This window comes from Talpa occidentalis, unplaced genomic scaffold, assembly GCF_014898055.3.
Source record: "Talpa occidentalis isolate TD23 unplaced genomic scaffold, MPIMG_talOcc4v2.1 talOcc4.2, whole genome shotgun sequence".
NCBI classification, from domain to species: Eukaryota; Metazoa; Chordata; class Mammalia; order Eulipotyphla; family Talpidae; genus Talpa; species Talpa occidentalis.
This window is the reverse complement of record NW_023602073.1, coordinates 117952256-117972179: the sequence shown is the minus strand read 5'-3', so window position 1 is coordinate 117972179 and position 19924 is coordinate 117952256. Positions and strand designations below refer to the sequence as shown.

Sequence of the window (19924 nt, the reverse complement as noted above, 5' to 3'; positions counted from 1 at the left end):
AAACTTATTTTAGAAAGTTTCTGTCCATTTCAGCCTTTAAGACAGCTGCTGGTACATGGATGTCTGCCATCCACCTCAAATGCCACATGTCCAAAATTGAATTAATCAATTTCTCCAATTGGACATCTCCCACATGCCAAATAATTAAAAATAAATAAGCCAAGAAACCTAGTTTCCTTTCTTAATACTAGCATTTCTATCTGACCTTACCTTAAGTCCTATCTTTTATTTTTTTTAAGGATTTTATTTATTTATGCATACAAGAGCTGGGGTACAGGACAGAGATACAGTGGGTTGAGAGATTCACCAGAGACAGTGTGGGGAACAGAACAGGCAGGTTGACCTAAGTACACTGCTGAAGGGAGCAGCGGGCGAGTCAGAAGAGTCTGCTGCACCAGTGGGTTGCTCCCTAGCTGGCCCTGGGATCGAACTCATGCTGCCCAGCTGTGGATGCTTCACAGTGTGGTGCTTAACCCTTGCACCACAAGGGGCCCAAGTCCTATCTTTTAGCTTAGAATTTTGAATTCAATTTTCCTCTTTTAATATTTTTGTTTCATCCTTTGAAATATCTTTCAGATTTTCCTTTTCTTTTCCCAGGTAGAAATTAATATAAACCCTTAACTATTTTTTTAAAGATTATATATTTATGCATACAAGAGTTGGGGTGCAGGCCAGAGATGCGGAGTGAGAGGATTCACCAGAGACAGAGTGGAGAGAAGAACAGGCATATGTACTGAAATAAACTGCTGAGGGAACAGCGGGTGAGTCAGGAGAGGCCATCTGCGCCATGTGGGTCACCTCCCTGGCCGGAATCCAACTTGTGCTCCATCGGCTGCCAATAGCTTCATAGTGCTGCATCTTAACCCCTTGCGCCACCAAGGAGGCCCCTAGATCTTAACTATTTTTAAGTCTCTCTCTTTTTCAATTTATCTTGCTTAGTGCTGTGGTATTTTCAATAAATGTAGTACTTCATAAGCACTCATTTTCTCTTTGTTTACTAGATCAAATTTACATCCTTTTTAATGTTTTGCCCATGAGTTTATGGTAAGGAGGTTCCAAGCCTTGAACACCTATATTCGATTTCTCTTTCTGCATATATTTTATATAACAACCTAATATAATATAAAGTGTCTAAGTGTTATATATTCTATACACCATTTCTCTTCCTCAGTTTCAATTGGTTCTCCCAGTTTCAATTGGTTATCTGTGCCCTGGGGGCAGGGAGATGGGGTGAGCTAAGGAAGCAGGGTTTTTGCCCTTATCCTAGTAGTTCATATCTTTTGTTTCTTAGATGAATGATATCTGAGGAGGGTTTTCTGCATTTTTTGCAGTGCTTGACCTGTCTCACTGAGGGAGGCTCACTCTCTGTCTTGGCTAAAGTATGGTAGCACAGCTCCAATAACATGGCCCGTAAATAATAAACCTTGTGGTAGGACTTAAGTTTGCTATTTTAGAAGTCAAGTTAAATCTCCTGGGGAAACACATGTATTTATGTAGAGAAAATTATCTCCAGCATTATTATACTTTATAAATACTTTCCAAAAGATTTTTTTCAACAATAATTCTGGAATCACATAGAGAGAAAATATACATAAGAGGTAATTCTTTCTCAAAGTAATTGGATTTTAAAACTCTTTTTCAGTTAGGATTTTATAGTGCTCTTGGCTTAAATAAATCGAAGTTAACTCTTTTTGCTAATGTTAGGGTGCAGATGGAGGGGCACCCTGAGACTCCCAAACCTGCATGCACTAAAGAGGTCCTGCTACCCACAGCATAAGGAGAAAGCAAACTCTTAGTGTGAAAAACTTTAATAGAAAAGAACTTTAATAGGATTTTGTGCATAGAAAAGAGAAAGGTAAGTTTCCCAGTTAAACAACCAAAGTTACCCATTACATCCTAGGTAAATGCCTAGTCAAACAGAATTGGCCCAAAGCAGGCCAATTCTCTCCACAAGTGGCCTGAAATCTCTCCACAAGTCTAAGGCACCTTCCGTTGGGGAACCATAGGAGAGGGCAGAAGGGATTAGGCAAGTCTGGGATAAAAGGAGCAAAATCAAAGTACAGGACCTCCCAGGTGGCGCAGCGGTTGAGCGCTGGGTTGCAAAGCTGCCCGCAGCATCTGCAGCGCTGGTTTGATCCCCGGCTGCTCCCCGACCACCGGAGGAGGGTCCCACATGGCGTGCAAACCTCTCCTGCCGCCCGCTGCTCCCCTCAGCAGTGTGCTTCGGTCCTTCTGCCTGCTCTGCTCCCCGCTCTGGCTCTGGTGAATTCTCTCGCCCTCCCGCGCTTCTGACTGTACCCAGTGCTTGTATAAATAAATAAATAAATCTTAAAATATATATATATATAAAAAGAAAACTCTCAAGAAGTTTTCTTTAAAAAAAAAAATCAAAGTACAATTTAAAAAGTAATGACTGTCGTTGTCAGCTTCCCCATGGGCCTCTGAGCCATGTCTCTTCCAAGTGTCTCTGTGTGTCTCCATGTATCTCCTTCCATGTCCCCAGGTCCCTGGTATAATTACAATGCCAAGAAGCAAGCACAGCTTGTTCACGTCTCTGTTCCCCAAGTCTTCTTAGCTTCTCCTCCCCACTCTACACTACTCTTCATTAGATGGGGCAGGGAACATGTACCCTCCCCCTTTTTATGGACATTATACTTTCAGATTTCATTTCATAAATAGCACTAAGCCTATTGTTATTAATTTGACCATACAACGTATGAAGAACAGCCTTTGTCTTTCAAATTTTTCTTTCTAACTTAAAAGAAACTAGCACAAGAAAAGGGGGAAAAATGACATAGTTCATTGTAGAAACTAAACTACTCTGTCTAAGTAAAATCTCCTTTTCCCCTCACCTTGATGATCAGAAATTCAGTGCATCTTCCTCCTGGATCGAGTTCTACAGTCATTAATAGCAAATTAATATGTGGCTGAATATTTTGTGAGAATATGGGTTAAGAGGGCTTAAATCTCTCTTAATATGTGAAATACCATTAAAACCCTCTTTAAATATCCATCTGCTGGTGCCTTATTTCTTCACCAATCTCACAGTCTCTTAAAAAAAAACCCTCCAGGACCTCCTGGTAGCACAGAGGTTAAAGTCTCAGCACTATCAAGCTATCATCAGGCACTTCTTCGGCATGAGTTCAATCCCCAGCCAGGGAGCTGACCCACATGGTGTAGAGGACTTCTCCCTTCTCGCCCACTGCTCCCTTTAGCAGTGTATTTCAGTAGATCTGCCTGTTTTGCTCCCCACTCTGGCTCAGGTGAATCCTCTCATCCCCTGCACCCCTGGCCTACATCCTAGTTCTTCTATGCATAAATGAATAAAAATAAATCTTAAAAAAAAAAATCCCCTCCATGTTTCTGAGCCGTTTCAGCCTGGCCTTTGGCTTTTCAACACCACTCTGGAAAAGTGAGGACAAGTAGCTCACAGAATCAGATATTATTATTCAGGCAAGTCCCCTGGGGGAAAATAGTTTTTATTTTCTGTGTCAATTATAGGTCTTGGCCTATAGCAGGACTTTGGTAAATTTTTTATGTTACTGAAGGCACTAATGTGTGTAGTAGAAATTGACCACTAAAGACTTATTAGTAAGATGTCAGATTTTATTTAGGTAATTGGTTTTTTCACATTTTCCTCAAAATATTGTTTTTTATAAACATAATGATTCATGTTCATTATTCTTGAAATATTTTTTAATGTATAACCTTTATAAATCAGTTTCATTCCACTAGTTAAGTTTTAAGGAAACTAGCAGGGTATCTGTTACAATATCTCCTTAATTTTTTGTTTCCATTTTCATTGTCATTTTATACTAATATAACACATACTTTACAATGAATGTACTTTATAACTAATAAGCTAGATTTTAGTGGGAGCATATTTGTATACTCCCAGTGTATTAGCTCAATCTGCCTTAACAAAATACTGTGGACTTACTTGATGTGTCCTCGTGTGGCAAAGGGAAGAAGTGAGCTTACTGATGTCTCTTCTTATAAGGACACTAATCCCATCATGAGACCCTAACCCTTATGACCTTATGTGAACTTAATTACCTCCTAGAGGTATTTAATTACCATCTCCAAAGACCATGATATTGGAGGTTAGGAATTCAACATAGGGGAAGGGAATTGGGTGGGGAAGAGAAGACACAGCTCAGTCCATAGAAACCCACAATGTTGAACACCTGAAACTTATATAATGTGATAATGCAGTGTTATTTCAATTAAGAAAAAAGGCTATTTTAAAAACTATTTTACCTAAGTAGATTTTTAAAGCTGTGATTTAGAATTGTTCTCATTTTATCTGTTGGTAAGATTATTTGAAACATCTTAATAGAAAAAGTAAAAATTATTTATCATGGAATATGTAGTTAAATTGTGTACTACTGGCATAAAATGGAACTGTGAAATGCATGAAATTGCTGAAATGATTGTACTGTCATATTCTGTGAATGTTCATAGTTCCAGAAAAACTGCAAATGGCTCCTAATGTCTTTTAAAATAGTTATGAAAAGAGACATTAGAGCATTTCCTTTTCCTATGTTAAAAATAATAACCAATTTTATGGATGATTATGATCACTCACTGAAGTTTCTTTTAAAATCAGTCTCATTCTCTCCCTAAGTAAATGATACAAACTATTAAGGAAGCCTTACTATCTTTATGGTGCCTTATGTTTTTCAAAAAATCTTTATGACATCATTTTATTTAAATGTTAATACTAGGCTGATCTTATAATTATGATGTCAGTAGGATAGACTGAATATGACCCCTATTTAATTTTGGAAAATTTGAAACATGAAGAAATTTAGTTACCTAGAGTCAAAAATCCAGTTTTGTTAGTTCATACAGTTCAAATAGAAGCTATCAGAACATATGTTCTGTTGTTCAAAGAACAAATTACATTTACATTTCCTTGATCTGAGATACAATAATAAATCAGAGAAGGATATTAATAAATGATTACCTTTATAACTGTTAGAAAGATAAAGGATTCTGCATTTTATTTAAGTCAACTTGAACATCTATGGCATTCTTGTTTAAAAATAATATAGATAATGATATATTCAAGCACTCATTTACAAGAATACCTAAATTTCTATTATGTATGCTAACCTTTTTTTTCTTCCTTTTTTTATGTTTTTATAAACTTATTATAACACTCTTTTCCTGGAATAAAATATTTGATCAATATGGTATATTTTATATAATATCCTTTCAGAATCACATAATGGGTTTTCTCACTACCTGAGTTGTCATGCTAAGAACCCTGGACTGTTTAGTAGAGGACAACTTAGATTATGCAGTAGAATATGGAATTACCAGGGTATGTAAACCAGGTAATCTGACTCACTTGCCCTAGGCTGCATAAACAAGTTCTCTACAAAAATGGCAGAACTTATTGCATCTTAATTGCAGTTTCTAGTGTTTGGTGTTAGAATACATTTCTAAAGTGAAAGTAAGATGATACTCAAATGAGCAAAACTCCAGAGCACTGATTTTTGGTTTGTAGGATTATGTAGTGTTCATTTCTTTTACTTTAGAATAAAGTGGGCACATCTCTAAGCCTTAAATAACAGTCATGAAATGGTACTTTTTTAAAAAGATTTCTTTATTTATGCATACAAGCTGTGGTACAGCTGAGTGATATGAGTTGGGGGTGAGAGGATTCCCCAGAGACAGAGTGGGGAGCAGAACAGGCAGATTGACTGAAATACACTGCTGAGGGGAGCAGCGGGCAAGACAGGAGAGGTCTGCTGTGCCATGTAGCTCCCTGGCCGGGGATAGCTTCGTAAGTTGTGTCTTAACTCCTTGCACCACCAGGGAGGCTCCCAAAATTGTACTTTTTGATCACAGTGGTGTGATGGAGAATATCAAAAGACAAACAAGAATGGGAGTGTTACTCTAGAGGAAATAATGTTGTTGTTTGAAATTAAGGTTGGGTGGATCCCAATTGAATCCTTAAAACCAAAGGACAAAATGAAAATAAAGACAAGAACCCAGAAGACTCTGGTTGTAGGACTCTAGCTTGCTTTGCCAAAATTAGGCAGTGAATAAAACTACAGTATTTAATATGAGAGTTGACAAGTCCTTAATTGGAATTTGTAAAGAGACTACTGGGAAACAAGAGGATCGACTTTGAAAACAGACCATTGGATAAGCTGGAAAATAAATTACTAATTTAAAATGTATTGGACAGGGCCTCCCCTGGTGGCGCAGGCGGTTGCGTGCAGTGCTGTGAAGCTGTCCGCAGCCTCAGCAGAGCTGGTTCAATCCCAGCCGGCTAGCAAGGGTCCCACATGGCTCAGCATACCACTCCTGTCACACCCACTGCTCCCCTCAGCAGTGTATTTCAGTTAGTCTGCCTGTTCTGCTCCCTGCTCTGTCTCTGGTAAATGCTCTCACTCTCCCGCACATCTGGCCTGTATCCCGGTTCTTGTATAAATGAATAAATAAATCTTCAAAAAAAAGTATTGGACATTAAACAGATGAAAAAGACCTTTGAGAAGACTTAGGGCTTAGAGAGCCCCTCAGTTGCAAAGCCTCTCTTACCCCTTAGGACACCAGTACTTGCTATGAAGCTTTCTTTTTGATCTCTGCAACAAGCCCCGAGGAAGGTAGACTGGCCATGTGCAGAACTTCTTTCTCATAGTCCAGAAGGGCTCCCTTTGTCTTTTTCTTCCTCACTGTTTCATTTTCAGTAACATATTCTTAATTTTGGAAGCTTGAAATCCTAGTTTAAAAGTTTTCAAATGCAAAGTTTTAGATTTTGCTAAGGTGAGATTAAGGTAGATCATCTCTCAGGTCCTGCCTCCTGTTCCCTTGCTGGGCATTTACATAATTCCCCCTTTCCTGTTAAAATTTTTTTAAAAAAATGTTTGCTGAGTAAATCAATCCATGAGTACAAAAACAGTGTATGAAGCTTCAGTATTTAAATTTGTCATAGCCAATGTTATGTACATAGTAGAAAAATATCAGCCGAAGTGAAAAATTAATTTTCAAGTTAAAAAAAAGAAAAATGGTTTACTGATTCCTCCCATCTTCTTTAAAACCATGCAGGTAATATATGCTTTAAATACTAAAAATGATGAGCATGAATCTGCAATTCAAGCCCTTAAAGATGCTCATGAAGAAGAAATCCAACAAATTCTTGCAGAAACAAGAGAAAAGATACTGCAATATAAAAGCCAAGTAACTGAGGAGTTAGACCTTAAGAGAAAGATTCAAGTTTTAGAAGCCTCATTAGAAGATCACATAAAAATGAAGCAGCAGGCATTGACAGAATTTGAAGCTTATAAGCACAGAGTTGAGGACATGCAGCTTTGTGCAGAAGCCCAGCATGTCCAACGCATAGTCACCATGTCTAGAGAGGTTGAAGAAATTAGAAAGAAATTCGAGGAAAGATTGCAGAGTTTTGGACAACTCCAAGTACAGTTTGAAAAGGACAAGCGGTTGGCATTGGACGATTTGCGAAATGCACACAGAAGGGAGATCCAAGAGCTGTTGAAGTCGCAGCAGGATCACAGCGCCTCTCTCAACAAGGGGCAGGAGAAGGCGGAGGAGCTCCACAGAATGGAGGTGGATGCCTTGAACAAAACACTTGAAGAGCTAAAAGTTGAACGGAAAAAGCTAATTGAGGACTATGAAGGCAAGTTGAATAAAGCTCAGTCCTTTTATGAACATGAGCTTGATACTTTGAAAAGATCACAGCTTTTTACAGCGGAAAGCCTACAGGCTAGTAAAGAAAAGGAAGCCGATCTTAGAAAAGAATTTCAGGGGCAAGAAGCAATTTTACGAAAAACCATAGGAAAATTAAAGACAGAATTACAGATGGTCCAGGATGAAGCTGGAAGTCTTCATGATAAATGCCAAAAGCTTCAGGTGGCACTTGTAACAGCAGAGAACAGTGTTCAGGTAAATTAAGAATGTTACGATCAACACATGGATGTTGGTTTCCAGTTTTCTCTTTTTCTTTTCAATTAGACATTTTCCCCCATTTGCTTTCCATACATTTCTTTTGAGAGAAAAAATATGACAGAGGTTTTTATTATCCTGTAGCTGTTATTTTCTATTAGAATTTCATATATGAAGGCCAGAAAAGGTAAGTTTAGAACTTTGATGATTGTTTAAGAGAGGATTTTATTTAAGTAATGTGAGAGTTAAAATACTGGTGCTAGAATTTAATCATGTCTCTTTTCTTTGGGAGAAAAGAAAATGGTCTGAGCATCAGTTGATACCCAGAACTGAACAAAAAAATTAAGATTGCTTTATAAATCTGAATTAAATAGGGATATGGCACAAGTCTGAAAACAAGCCAAAAGTCTTTCCAGGTTTTGTTAGACTGGCATGGAAAACAACTTGGCTGTATTTTAATATCTGTACAGCATTTGAATGGATCAGGAAGGGTAGAATAGTCTTTGATGGTTGGGTCAAATGATCTATGAAGATAAGAAGTTATGTATCACCAATACATATTTTCAATTAAGTATTGTTAAGTGTGACTTATAAATTAGAAGTTGATGCTTCTATTTTTTTTTTTAAATAATAAATTTTATTTTTATATTCCCCATACAATTGCAACCCCCCCATTCTGACCCCAATCCCTCCCCTCCCGCCCCTCACCCCCCAAAAGTGTCTCTGGTTCATAGTTTTTTGTTGATTTTTTTTTTAAATAATAAATTTTATTTTTATATTCCCCATACAATTGCAAACACCCCATTCTGACCCCAATCCTTCCCCTCCCGCCCCCCCACTCCCCAAAAAGTGTCTCTGGTTCATAGTTTTTTGTTGATTTTGATTTTCGCTTTCTTATAATTATTCATTTTTCTGGTCCCTTATTTAAGTTTTCTAGATTCCTGCTATGAGTGATGCTTCTATTTTAAATGAATTATTTAGCTTAGCATCACTCATATATTAAAAATGCTATTTGATCTTTCTCAGGTTCTTCAAAAACAACTTGATGATGCCAAAGAGGGAGAGATTGCCTTATTAAGCAAGCACAAAGAAGTGGAGAGTGAGCTAGCAGCAGCCAGAGAGCGTTTACAACAGCAAGCTTCAGATCTTGTCGTCAAAGCTAGTATGTCTGACCATAGTTCTTGGTGTATTCCTCAGCTGTAATCACCACTTAAATGTTAGTTCAGGACAAAATTAGTCTTCTCTTCTCATATTGTGACATTATTTATGGTCTAAATATATTCAAGGGCCCTGATATCATAGTAATCATAAGATAAGCAAATGATAACTTATTTTTCGGAAAAAATTAAGAATTAGCAGGTACTATAGTACCAATAAATCATTAACTTAAAAGAAAAGTGAAGCACTCTAGGAGGCTTTGTAGTTAATAATATACATTTTAAAGTATTTGAATATTGTAACTATTTAATACATCATCTCATTTCATTTGGCTTGTTACTAAGGGTATCATTTCATGTACTAAAGCCAAATTGCTCTTTCTGATGTGGCTGACCTCCTCATTTCATAGTCCTTATGAGAAGAGGTGGGTGAACTCTGTCAGTTCTGAAGTCACTTTTGACTCAGGTATTTAATGCCAGGCAAAGCACACACTTTGAGCAGATCATCTGATTTGATTGGCCCATCAGTGAATTCCAGATTACCTGTCTCCTAGCATAGTTGTTTCCAACTTTAGCATATATGACAATCACTTGCAGGACTTGTGCAACCCCTGAAGCTGGGCCCCAGCCCCAGAGTTCAGATTCACTAGGTCTGCCTGGGGTGAGCTGCTTTTCCAACTAGAGTTCCCAGGTGGGCCAAACATGTTGAGAATCACTTCCCTAATGCATGCTTCCTAAGGCCTTTTTCTCACATGCTTTTATGTATGCATGGATTTATTTTCAATTGAGATGATATTTGGATACCCTTTCAGTTATGGCCACTGCAGTCTCCTACCAGATCACCCACAGCCCACCACCATAGTCCATCGTGGTGCCTCTCCTCTGTTCTCACCCCTCCCTCCATCCTGCCTCCTCTGGATGCTTCCGCTCTATAGTCAGCTTCCAAGGGTTAGTTTTGGAGCTTGTCTTTACCTGACCCTTAGTTTGGCTTCTCTGTATTCCACATATTAGCCTTATAGGCACTTTTCATCTCTCTGTTTCTCTCCCCATTCCCTCCACCCCCACCTTTTTTGCTGTTGTCACTAATTTTATTTTTTTTTTATAACCTTACTGTCCTTATCTGTCTCTTACTCTGCCTTAGTTCTTTATCAAGTCTCTTGTCTAAAATAAATTCAACTTCAGCTGAACTGCTGCCTGCCATCTTTGCTCCCTGCATTCCGATTTCTTTACTCTTTACACTAGAATTGAAAAAAGCAATTAGAAAAGAACAAATTATTCATTTTGATTCCATGGTATTAGCCAGCCCATCCTCTCAATTTCTTTACCACAAGACTAAAGAGGTGCTGCTACTTCAACTTGCATAGCTGTAATCTTTTTTTTAAAAAAAGAAGAAAGAATGACAGTGGGTGTAGGGAGCAATATCAATGATGTGAAAAAGACTTCTTTCTAAGTTAAATTATTCTACTTGGGTAATAAATACTCCCATGGTAAATAGTTCCCTTTTACACAGTGAGGAAACCAAAGAAAGATCATTTATTTTACTTAGGTATTAAGTACAAATGTGTCATTAAATATACACTGTTTTATACCACAGCACAAATAAATTTTAAATTGAAGGGATTTTCTTTTTGGGGGAGTAGGTCATATTGGAATGCTTCAAGCAACTCAAATGACCCAGGAGGTTACAATTAAAGATCTAGAATCAGAAAAATCAAGGGCCTATGAGAGATTATCTCAGCTTGAAGAAGAAAGAGCTTTTTTGCAAGGCAAAACTCAGAGTCTGGATGAAGAGCAGAAGCAGCAGCTTCTGGAACTGGAGAAGGTAAAAAGCAATGGAGGACCTCTCTTCATCCCCTACCCTCCTCATGAAAGAAAAGGGAGAAAGTTCAATTATTGTCTATTTCAGATTTATTATAAAGTACTTATTCTCACTCCACAGTAACAGTGTATTTCTTAATTCTAGTAGTTATTTTTATGTTGAAAAAAGGTATAAAGCTGGACTACCTCACATTGTGAATATGTTCAAAATTTTGCTGATAACAATTTATAATGTGAAATTTAAAACATTTCACCCTATCTTAAGACAAAAATGGAATAAACTTATTTTAGTGGAATGTGTAGTTATGGTTAATAATGTTTGTTTTTTTTTATTGATGAAACATTTGTATATATTCCTAGGAAATTTCTACAAAACTGAAAAGGATGACAAGCCTCTTGCTCTGCAAATTCATATACCAGCATTCTGAATTTCTAGATTAAACAAATACAACATATTATTTGTAGAATAACTACTGCATATTTATTCCAATTTTTCAGATATCTCCAATACCAAGTGGGAATTTTGGACACCCTTTCTCCTTCCCTCAACAACCAACCATGTTGAAAAATGTCTGTTCTCCTTGCCCCTTGCTCACCTCCCATTCACTCCTTACCCGGGTGCAGTCCAGTTTCTCTTATCACCACTCCACAGAATCTGCGTTTGCCTCAGCCTCCAGTGACATCTTGGTTGCTGGACTTGGTGGATCTTGTCTTACCGTGGTACTTACTCCTCTCTGACTTTTACCGTTTTCTTTTGGTATTTCACATTCTCTCATGTTTTCCTTCTATCTCCCTGGCCTTGCAGTCTTGTTCATGGTCTTGTTCCCCTTCCACTGCTCTCTTACCATTGATGTCCCCCCAGCATTTCATCTCATTCCATGTCACTGACATCACTTGTCACTTGTTCAGTGATAGCTCCAAAATCTGTCAGTTTAGGACACATCTTTTCCCCTAACTTGAGTCCTACATATCTAACTTCCACTAGATATCTCTGTTTTTCACATGTGTCAAATCGACATGTCTAGAACTTGCTCCTCACAAAAGTACTGTATTTCTTTAGTTTCTTTCTTCTACAATATCCCTTCAGTCAAATTGGTTTAGTAAATCTAGGTAAATCTAGGAGTCTTTCTTGATTACCATTTCCCTAACACATTTTCTGTCACCATGTACTACTGGTTCAACTCCCTTAATTTATTTTTATTCCATCCTCTCTTCTGCACATTCATTCACAGATCTAGGTTGAGGTCCCTGGCATTTCTAGCCTGGATTTCAGTTATACCTTCTAACCATTCTTCCCGCATTCAGCCAGCTTGCTAGCTTCCTGCCAAGATAAATTTTTTAAAAATCAATTTCTTAAATCAGTGATTTCTCATTCCTGTCAGAATAAAATTCAAAGTCCTCAGAATAAATGACACTTCCCATCATTTGACTGCTGCCTACTCTCAGACTCATCCCTTGCCACTCCTAGCCTGATAGTCTATGTTCTAGTCCATACTGCTTAGCTGCGTGGATTTCCCATCTCCCTAAACTTTGCCACCTGGTTAACTATGTTTCATCTTTCAGAATAAATGGAAATGGTTACGAATGCAGGCTTTTGCTGTCAGATCCAGGCTTGAAATTTTCTCATCTCTAGTTTCCTAATGGACTTATTCTGAGAATTATGAGAGAATGTATTTTGTTCAGCTCTGGCTCAGATTTTTTTTTTCCCTTGGAAATCCATCCTTGATCTCTCCCTCTTTTACATACAAACACAGACACACACACACTCTCTCACACACACACACACACACACACACACACACACACACACAGCTTCCTAATTCATCCAGGTTAGACGCCTTTACTATATACTGTTACAGCATGTGGTATGAATTCCTTTCATAGGACTAATCAGTTGTAGCCACTGTCTTTGGCTTTTTTTTTAATCATTATACTCTGAATGCTTCAAAGGCATATAATTGGCACTCAATAAGTTTGTATTGAACAATACTGAGTGGGTAAATGACAGGCCATTTTGTGTACAACTTTGACATACATGAAGTCTTTCTTCAGCTTGCAGATGTGCCAATTTGGTTCTAACCTAATAATAGTCTTAATTTATCACTTGCTTTAAAATTATTCATTTTGCCTGTGCCACTATGTCATTTTCTAGGAACACCAATGATGTATTCTCATGTTCCATAGTCTAAATCCGTAGCACTAAGTTCATTCAATTTTACATGTTTACTGCATATTCAAAATACTGTTAACAGGAATGAAAAAAGCAGGTGCCAATTATTGAACTTTGTTTTTATTCTAGAAAGTAAATGAAGCAAAGAAAACTCAGCAAGAATATTATGAAATGGAGCTTAAAAATCTGCAAAACAGATTGGAAGGGGAGGTGGCTCAATTAAATGAAGCGCATTCTAAGACTCTGGAAGAATTAGCCTGGAAGCACCATATGGCAATTGAAGCTGTCCATAGTAATGCATTAAAGGATAAGAAAAAATTGCAAATGGTGAGTAAAAATTCAGCTTAGCCTTGCAGTGAGTTTGGTAGAGTTTCTGTAATGATCCAGTGTGTCCTATAGTATAGGGTATTGAATTGCTTCATTTTAATGGCTGCTATCTTATAATCACTTCGTAAATCATCATTCACAGTCCCATACATATATCTCTTGGTATGGAATGTCGTTTGTTACAATGGTATATGAGACATTTTCACTTTGTGTAAGCCTAGTGGAAACACTCCCTTGATCGTGAGCTGTCTTTTCATGAGACAACATAGGTGGGCTCCTTAGGAAGCCTCAACTTGTTGAAGCACTTTCTGTCCTCTAAACAGTTTCCTTCCCTGAGAAAGTGACTTGTTTTGTTTTCCTTAAGTAATCAATTTGCTAATAGTAATTCATGATAACCTGTCATGCATAATAGTGTCTGACAGATCTGGACCTTGTCCTTGTGCTGAGCTCTTTGTTTACTAGCTGCCTAACCTTGGTTGTAAAATCTGTGCCTCAGGCTCTTCATCTGATAGATGAAGGTAAGATTTACCTTGTGATGTTCCTGTGAAGATTAAGTGAGATGAAGTACTAAGACCCCAGGCAAGTCCTAGCATATATTGATAAAGAATTGTGAATTATTAGTATTTCTTAATCAATGCCAGACACTGCAGTGATGTTTTAGTTTATTTTTACTTTTAATCCTTACATCACTAGTACAGGTTTGTTTTCTGAACCCATTTTACTAAAGAGGAGATGAAGTCACAGAGAGAGTAAACAAACCCTAAAGTACTTAAACATCACATCATGTGGGCATGCATTAATGATGGTTGTTTCATATAATTGTGCTTTATAGTTTACTAAATACTTTTTTATATAAAATTCTTATTTCTTCTGACTTGGAGATAAATGTCATTTTTATTTTTTTTTTTGGAATGTCATTTTTAATACATAGCTGGTGATATAAGTTTAACCTGATTTTCTCAGAGGTGCAGACTTAGTAAAAAGAAGTGATGTGAATTGAGATCTTCTACCTTTATGTCCTTTCCTTTCATTACACAACTAGTTGGGGAACATGTACTCAACACCCAATCTAACTTAATTGAAAATTCAAATAAAACTTCCTGTTAGACTATTACTTCTATTTAAGCATACCATTATATGTTTATGTAGCAAGAAACAAACCTTCATGACATGGTGTTTCTCAAGATTGTGATGGTTGTTCTTTCTAAGCCACCTCACTATCTCAGGACCAGTTTGTGCAGGTTTATGTAGGTGGTGCATGTGCATGTATCAAATGTTCAAGGTTTTATAGCAAAGTATTAGCGGTAACTGATGTTTCAGTAATATCTTCCATAGTTGTCTTTTCTTACTACTTTTTATTTCTGCATCCCCTTTTCATTTTACCCTTCTCTCTTATTGAAATATTTAGGTTGCAGGTATCTCACCTTTAGCCACCCTTTATTCCTCTACAGTACGTTCTAAGTGCTAGAGTCAAGACATCTTTCATCAGTATCGTTTTTGTCTCATTATTTCACTCCCAATCATTCCCCCACTCATTAAATTTCAATTTATGAGCCATTTCAAAATCTTTAAGAAAGCTACTTAAATTTCTTGCAATCTCTCTGCCATAGACAGATGACACGCGTCTCCTATGTGTGAACATAGACAAAACCCCTTATGATACTTTGTATGTAAGCTTCTCTTTTCTCAAAATAGCTTATTTATTACTTGCTTCGCTTATTTCTTGCCTAGCTAACTTATGTCTGAGCCAAAGTTAAAACCAGCCTCCTTCCAGAATTATCTTCTTGCAATGAAAAATTATCTTTTAAAGATTATTTAGCTAAAGGTGACTTCTCCATTTCTTTTTACTTCATTATCAAAAAGAATTACATTTTCCTTAATGATGCTTGTTCAGCCACCCCATTTGAAAATGAATATATAGAGAACCCATGCAATAAAGAGTTAACATAGCAGGTGTAAAACTATGTTGCCAAGTTAGTCCTCAGCTAGTAGTGGAAATGTGAATTTCATGAAGGTTCCCACCCTTCCCTAATAAAAATGGCTCTCTGCGCCTATACTGTTTAGTTGAACAGTGTGGTCAGTGCTAAACATCTGCTTTCTTTCTCAGAGTCTAGAATTTTGATACACACTAGTCAGCAGGTGCCTACCTGGCTGACCCGCAATAAAAAACATGGACACTGAGTTTCTTGGGAGCTTTCCTGATGGACAGTGTTTTGTGTGTGTTGTCATACTTGTTGAGAATCCTATGAGAGGACTCTTGGAAGCTTGCACTTGTTTTCCTGCAGAATGCCCAAGCACCTTTTCCTTTTGCTGATTATGCCCTGGTATCCTTTCTCTAATAAATCACTTCTGGGAGTACAACTATATTCGGAGTCCTGTGAGTCATCCCAGCAACCAATCAGACCTGGAATTTGCCTTGGAGACTCCCCAAAGAGAACCCTATTCTTTATTCTTCTCATGTTACCCTTTAGAAATATTGAGCTACTTGTAGCATAACATGCTATTTTGTACCTCTAAGGTTTTTTGCTCATGTCTTCTCCTCTACCTAAAATGTTGTATTTCCTCTTACTTCACCACCTTTCCTTACTCATACGATCTTTCAAACTACATAGCAATTGTTATCTCTGTGAAGGTTTCCCCACCAAACTAGAACTTAATCATTTCCCCATCCATATGCTCCTATGCTCCTTATGCATGGCAATTTCAGTTACATATTCATTAGTTACTTGATACCATGAGCCTATTAAAGGAAGTCACTAGGTCTTAATACTTAACCCAACTGTTAAGTAGCATGCCTGGCAGATAAAAGTTCTTCAGTGTGAATATTATTGACATTGCTCTTCAAAAGTCTCATTTTGTGCTTGTTAATTCTTGACTGCATTCTAGTGCTACACTATTGAGTTCCAAAAATGTTATTGGACTTTGGTTTTTAAAATATAAATATAAATATATTTGTTTATGTATAAGAATTCTGAATTCAAGAAGATAGTTAAAATTTTGTATTTACTTACCAAGTAAATAAATGACATATGATAAAATGACATATTTCTGGTTTTTGACTATAAGCAAATATTCTCATTGAAAAAATTATTTTACTAAATCATAAGTGCTTCAGAATCATAGCAACTAAGCCACCAGGATTAAGTAGTTAATCCTGATATTACTAATTAAGGGTAAATCTAACTTGCAAAGCAAAGCATCAAAATACAAAATAGTCTTTTCTTAGAACCTTTGAAGTAAACAGTATTTGAAGTTTTGTTAATTTTTAAAAATTTCTTTTCCTAAGGAATTGGAGGAACAGTATAAAAAAGAGAAAATAAACCTAGAAGAGGAAAAAAATGAGCTTCATCAAGAGCTAGAAAGCCTGAAGGGGAAACTGGAAGATAAGCTGAATACAGCCAATCAAGAGGTAAGAGTTCTTTAGACCTGTCACCTATGTTGACATGTTTACAAACTATGTTATTGTTTGTCTCATCTCTTTCTCTCTTTTGCCTTAGAATAGCTTGCCTACTACCCTGTTTTCCTTCTGTTCCTGCCTTGTGTGGCTTGTAGAGTGGTCTTCCTAAAACCCGTACTTGGCTTGGCACTTCTTGTCTTGTCTGCTGTTTCTACCTCATTAGTCTCATTTTTCCCAAAAGTTTTTAAATCCTGCTTTCTCATCACTGTACTTTTGCTCACAGAAACCACACACAAAACATGCTAAAATTTGCACTCAGTGTCCTTTCATTATCTTTAAACATTTATCCAGAGAAGGTACTGAGCACTGCATTTGGGACTGATAGAGAATTAAGATTGTTATTGGTATTTTTAGCTCAGCCTCTTTTCTATTGTCCGAGATAATCAACTGTAGGCTCCAAGTCTGCATGCCTTTCTTGGCAGAGCAGGATTTTTGTATTTACAGTGTCTCACTCTCCTGAGAAGTGTTCTTTGTGCAGGTCTCCAGGATACTATGCTCAGCTCCAAATGGTGTAAGTGTTTTTTTCAATCTGCATATTATAATCTCACCAAGAAGAATTCTAATAAATTGTTTTTCCTTCTGGATACATTTTTAGATGTGTTTTAGCACACTGATGATATTTTGGGGTCTCATTAGAATGGCTCCCCAGGAATCTGCTTGGCTCCTCCTCCCAATACACCTGCCTTTCCTTCAGCCTGGGGCATCTTTTTCTTGTCCTACTTCGCTGACTAGGCCAAGCTCTCCAGAGATAATAAGCATTCTTAATTTGTCCTTGCTCTTAAAGTGAAGAATGTCAACATTTCACATATAATTATGTTTTTGAAAGTTTTATTTTTTAAATTCTCTTACCATGTTTGGGAAGTTCTCTTGTAATTCTAGTTTTTTAATTTAAAAAATCACAAATTGGGCCTCCCCGGTGGTGCAGCGGTTGAGCGCTGGGTTGCGAACCTGCCCGCAGCTTCTGCGGCACCGGTTCGATCCCCGGCTGCTCCCCAGCCACCAGAGGAGGGCAGAGGAGGGTCCCACATGGCGCGCAGACCTCTCCTGCGGCCCGCTGCTCCCCTCAGCAGTGTACTTCGGTCCTTCTGCCTGCTCTGCTCCCTGCTCTGGCTCTGGTGAATTCTCTCACCCTCCCGCGCTTCTGACTGTACCCAGTGCATGTATAAACAAAACAAGCAAATAAATAAATAAATAAATAAATAAATAAATAAATAAATAAATAAATAAACATGCCTCTATAAAATTAAAAAAAAAAAAAACTACTAAAAAAAAAAATCACAAATTGATGTTGATTTTTCTGTACCTTTTGAGGTCATACTTTTTCACCTTTAATTTGTTAATGTGGTAATACCTTCAGGTAATCTTCTAATATTAAATTAACTCTGGATTTCCAGAATAAGCCCAAGTTAGTCATGATAGGTCATATCATGTACACATGGTATATATACATACACACACATATGTATCTTCTTAATATAATAAAAGATCCAGTTTATTAGTAATCATTTAGGATTTTTGAGCCCAGTAGGTTCAGTAAGATTGCTTTGTACTTTTCATTTTTTTACTATCTTTTCTGGTTTTAGAATCACGGTTATACTATTATCATAAAGTGAAATAGGATTTACTCACTTTTGTTCTCTGGAAGAGTTGCATGAGATTGAAATCCTTTTTTAAATTTTTTTTTAAATTTATATCTTTTACATCATTGTGTATTCCCTGTAAAATTCCCACCACCAATTCACCCGTGAACCATTACCATAGTCCCTTGTGCTCTTCTCTCCCCTGTTTTGATCCCTTTTCCTCCCCTTCCTTGTAGAATGTCTCTTATTTATGGTTGCCTGCTAGTTTTGTTGTTTTTTTAATGGTTTTTTTTCCCCGATCCCATATTTGGTTCCCCTATATTTCTCCTATAAGTGAAACCATTTAATATTTTTCTTTTTACTTCTGTCTTATTTCACTGAGCATGATCCCTTGTAGCTCTGTCCATGTTGCTGTGAATGGCATGAGTTTATCTTTTTGAATTGCTGAATAATACTCCATTGTGTATATATACACCAAATTTTCTTGATCCAGTCATCTATTTTTAGACATTTGGGTTGTTTCCTATCTTACCTATTGTAAATAGTGCTGCAGTAAACATAGGGGTGCAGTTATCTTTTTGAATTAATGTTTTGGTGTCCTCTGGGTAGAGTCCTAGGAGTGGAATTGCTGAGTCATATGGTAGCTCCATTTTTAGTAGTTTGAGGAACCTCTATACAAGTTTCCATAGTGGTCAGACCAGTTTGCATTCTCACCAGCAGTGTAAGAGAGTTCCTTTTTCTCCATGTCATTGCCAACATTTGCTGTTGCCTGCTTTTTTAATGTGTGCCATTTTCACTGGTATAAGGTGGTATCCATTGTAGTTTTGATTCGCATTTCCCTGATTATAAGTAATGTTGAACATTTTTTCATATGCCTGTTGGCCATTTGCATTTCCTCTTTGGAGAAGTGTCTTTTTAGCTCTTCTGTCCCTTTTTTGACTGGATTGGTTGCTTTTGTTTTTGTTGAATTGTGTGAGCTCTTTGTATATTTTTGTGATCAGTCCCTTATCAGTTGTATTGTGTGCAAAATTTTTCTCCCAATCAGTAGGGTGTCTCTTTGTTTCGGTTAGTTTCTCTTTTGCTGTACAGAAGCTTTTTAGTTTGATGTAATCCCAGTTGTTTATCTTTTCTTTCACTTTCTGCTTTGGGGGATGTGTCTTTAAAGATGTTACTGAGATGTATGCCGTATAGTGTTTTGCCTATGTTTTCTTCTATATATTTTATGATTTCAGGTCTTACATTGAGGTATTTTTTATTATTTCCTTTCTTATACTGCTTTTTGTGTTGTTCTATTTCTAGTTATTTGAGATGGGAGATTAGGTTGTTTGAGTTCTTGTTTCTTTTTTTTTTTAAAGATTTATTTTATGCATACAGGAGCTGGGGTACAGTGGTGTGAGGGATGAGAGGATTCACCAGAGACAGAGTGGGGAACAGAACAGGCAGATTGACTGAAATACACTGCTGAGGGGAGCAGTGGGCAAGCCAGGAGAGGTCTGCT

The 19924-nt window shown here is 37.2% G+C and overlaps 1 protein-coding gene across 5 annotated transcripts in view; it reads left to right on the top strand.

The window, feature by feature from the left end:
* Window positions 1-19924, top strand: part of FAM184A (family with sequence similarity 184 member A) — a 122715-nt gene that overhangs the window by 47343 nt on the left and 55448 nt on the right. For 4 of the 5 annotated variants that reach the window (XR_008553338.1, XM_037520314.2, XM_054699134.1 and 1 more), the window contains exons 1-5: window positions 7042-7917; window positions 8944-9079; window positions 10715-10896; window positions 13192-13389; window positions 16676-16798. Coding sequence is in view for 4 of the 5 variants with exons in the window: in XM_037520314.2 (XP_037376211.2) it covers window positions 7057-7917; window positions 8944-9079; window positions 10715-10896; window positions 13192-13389; window positions 16676-16798 (1500 nt within the window). In the remaining variant the exon portion in view is untranslated. Of the gene's footprint in view, window positions 1-7041; window positions 7918-8943; window positions 9080-10714; window positions 10897-13191; window positions 13390-16675; window positions 16799-19924 lie in introns of those variants that run through there. The other variant, XM_037520313.2, reaches the window with a different exon arrangement.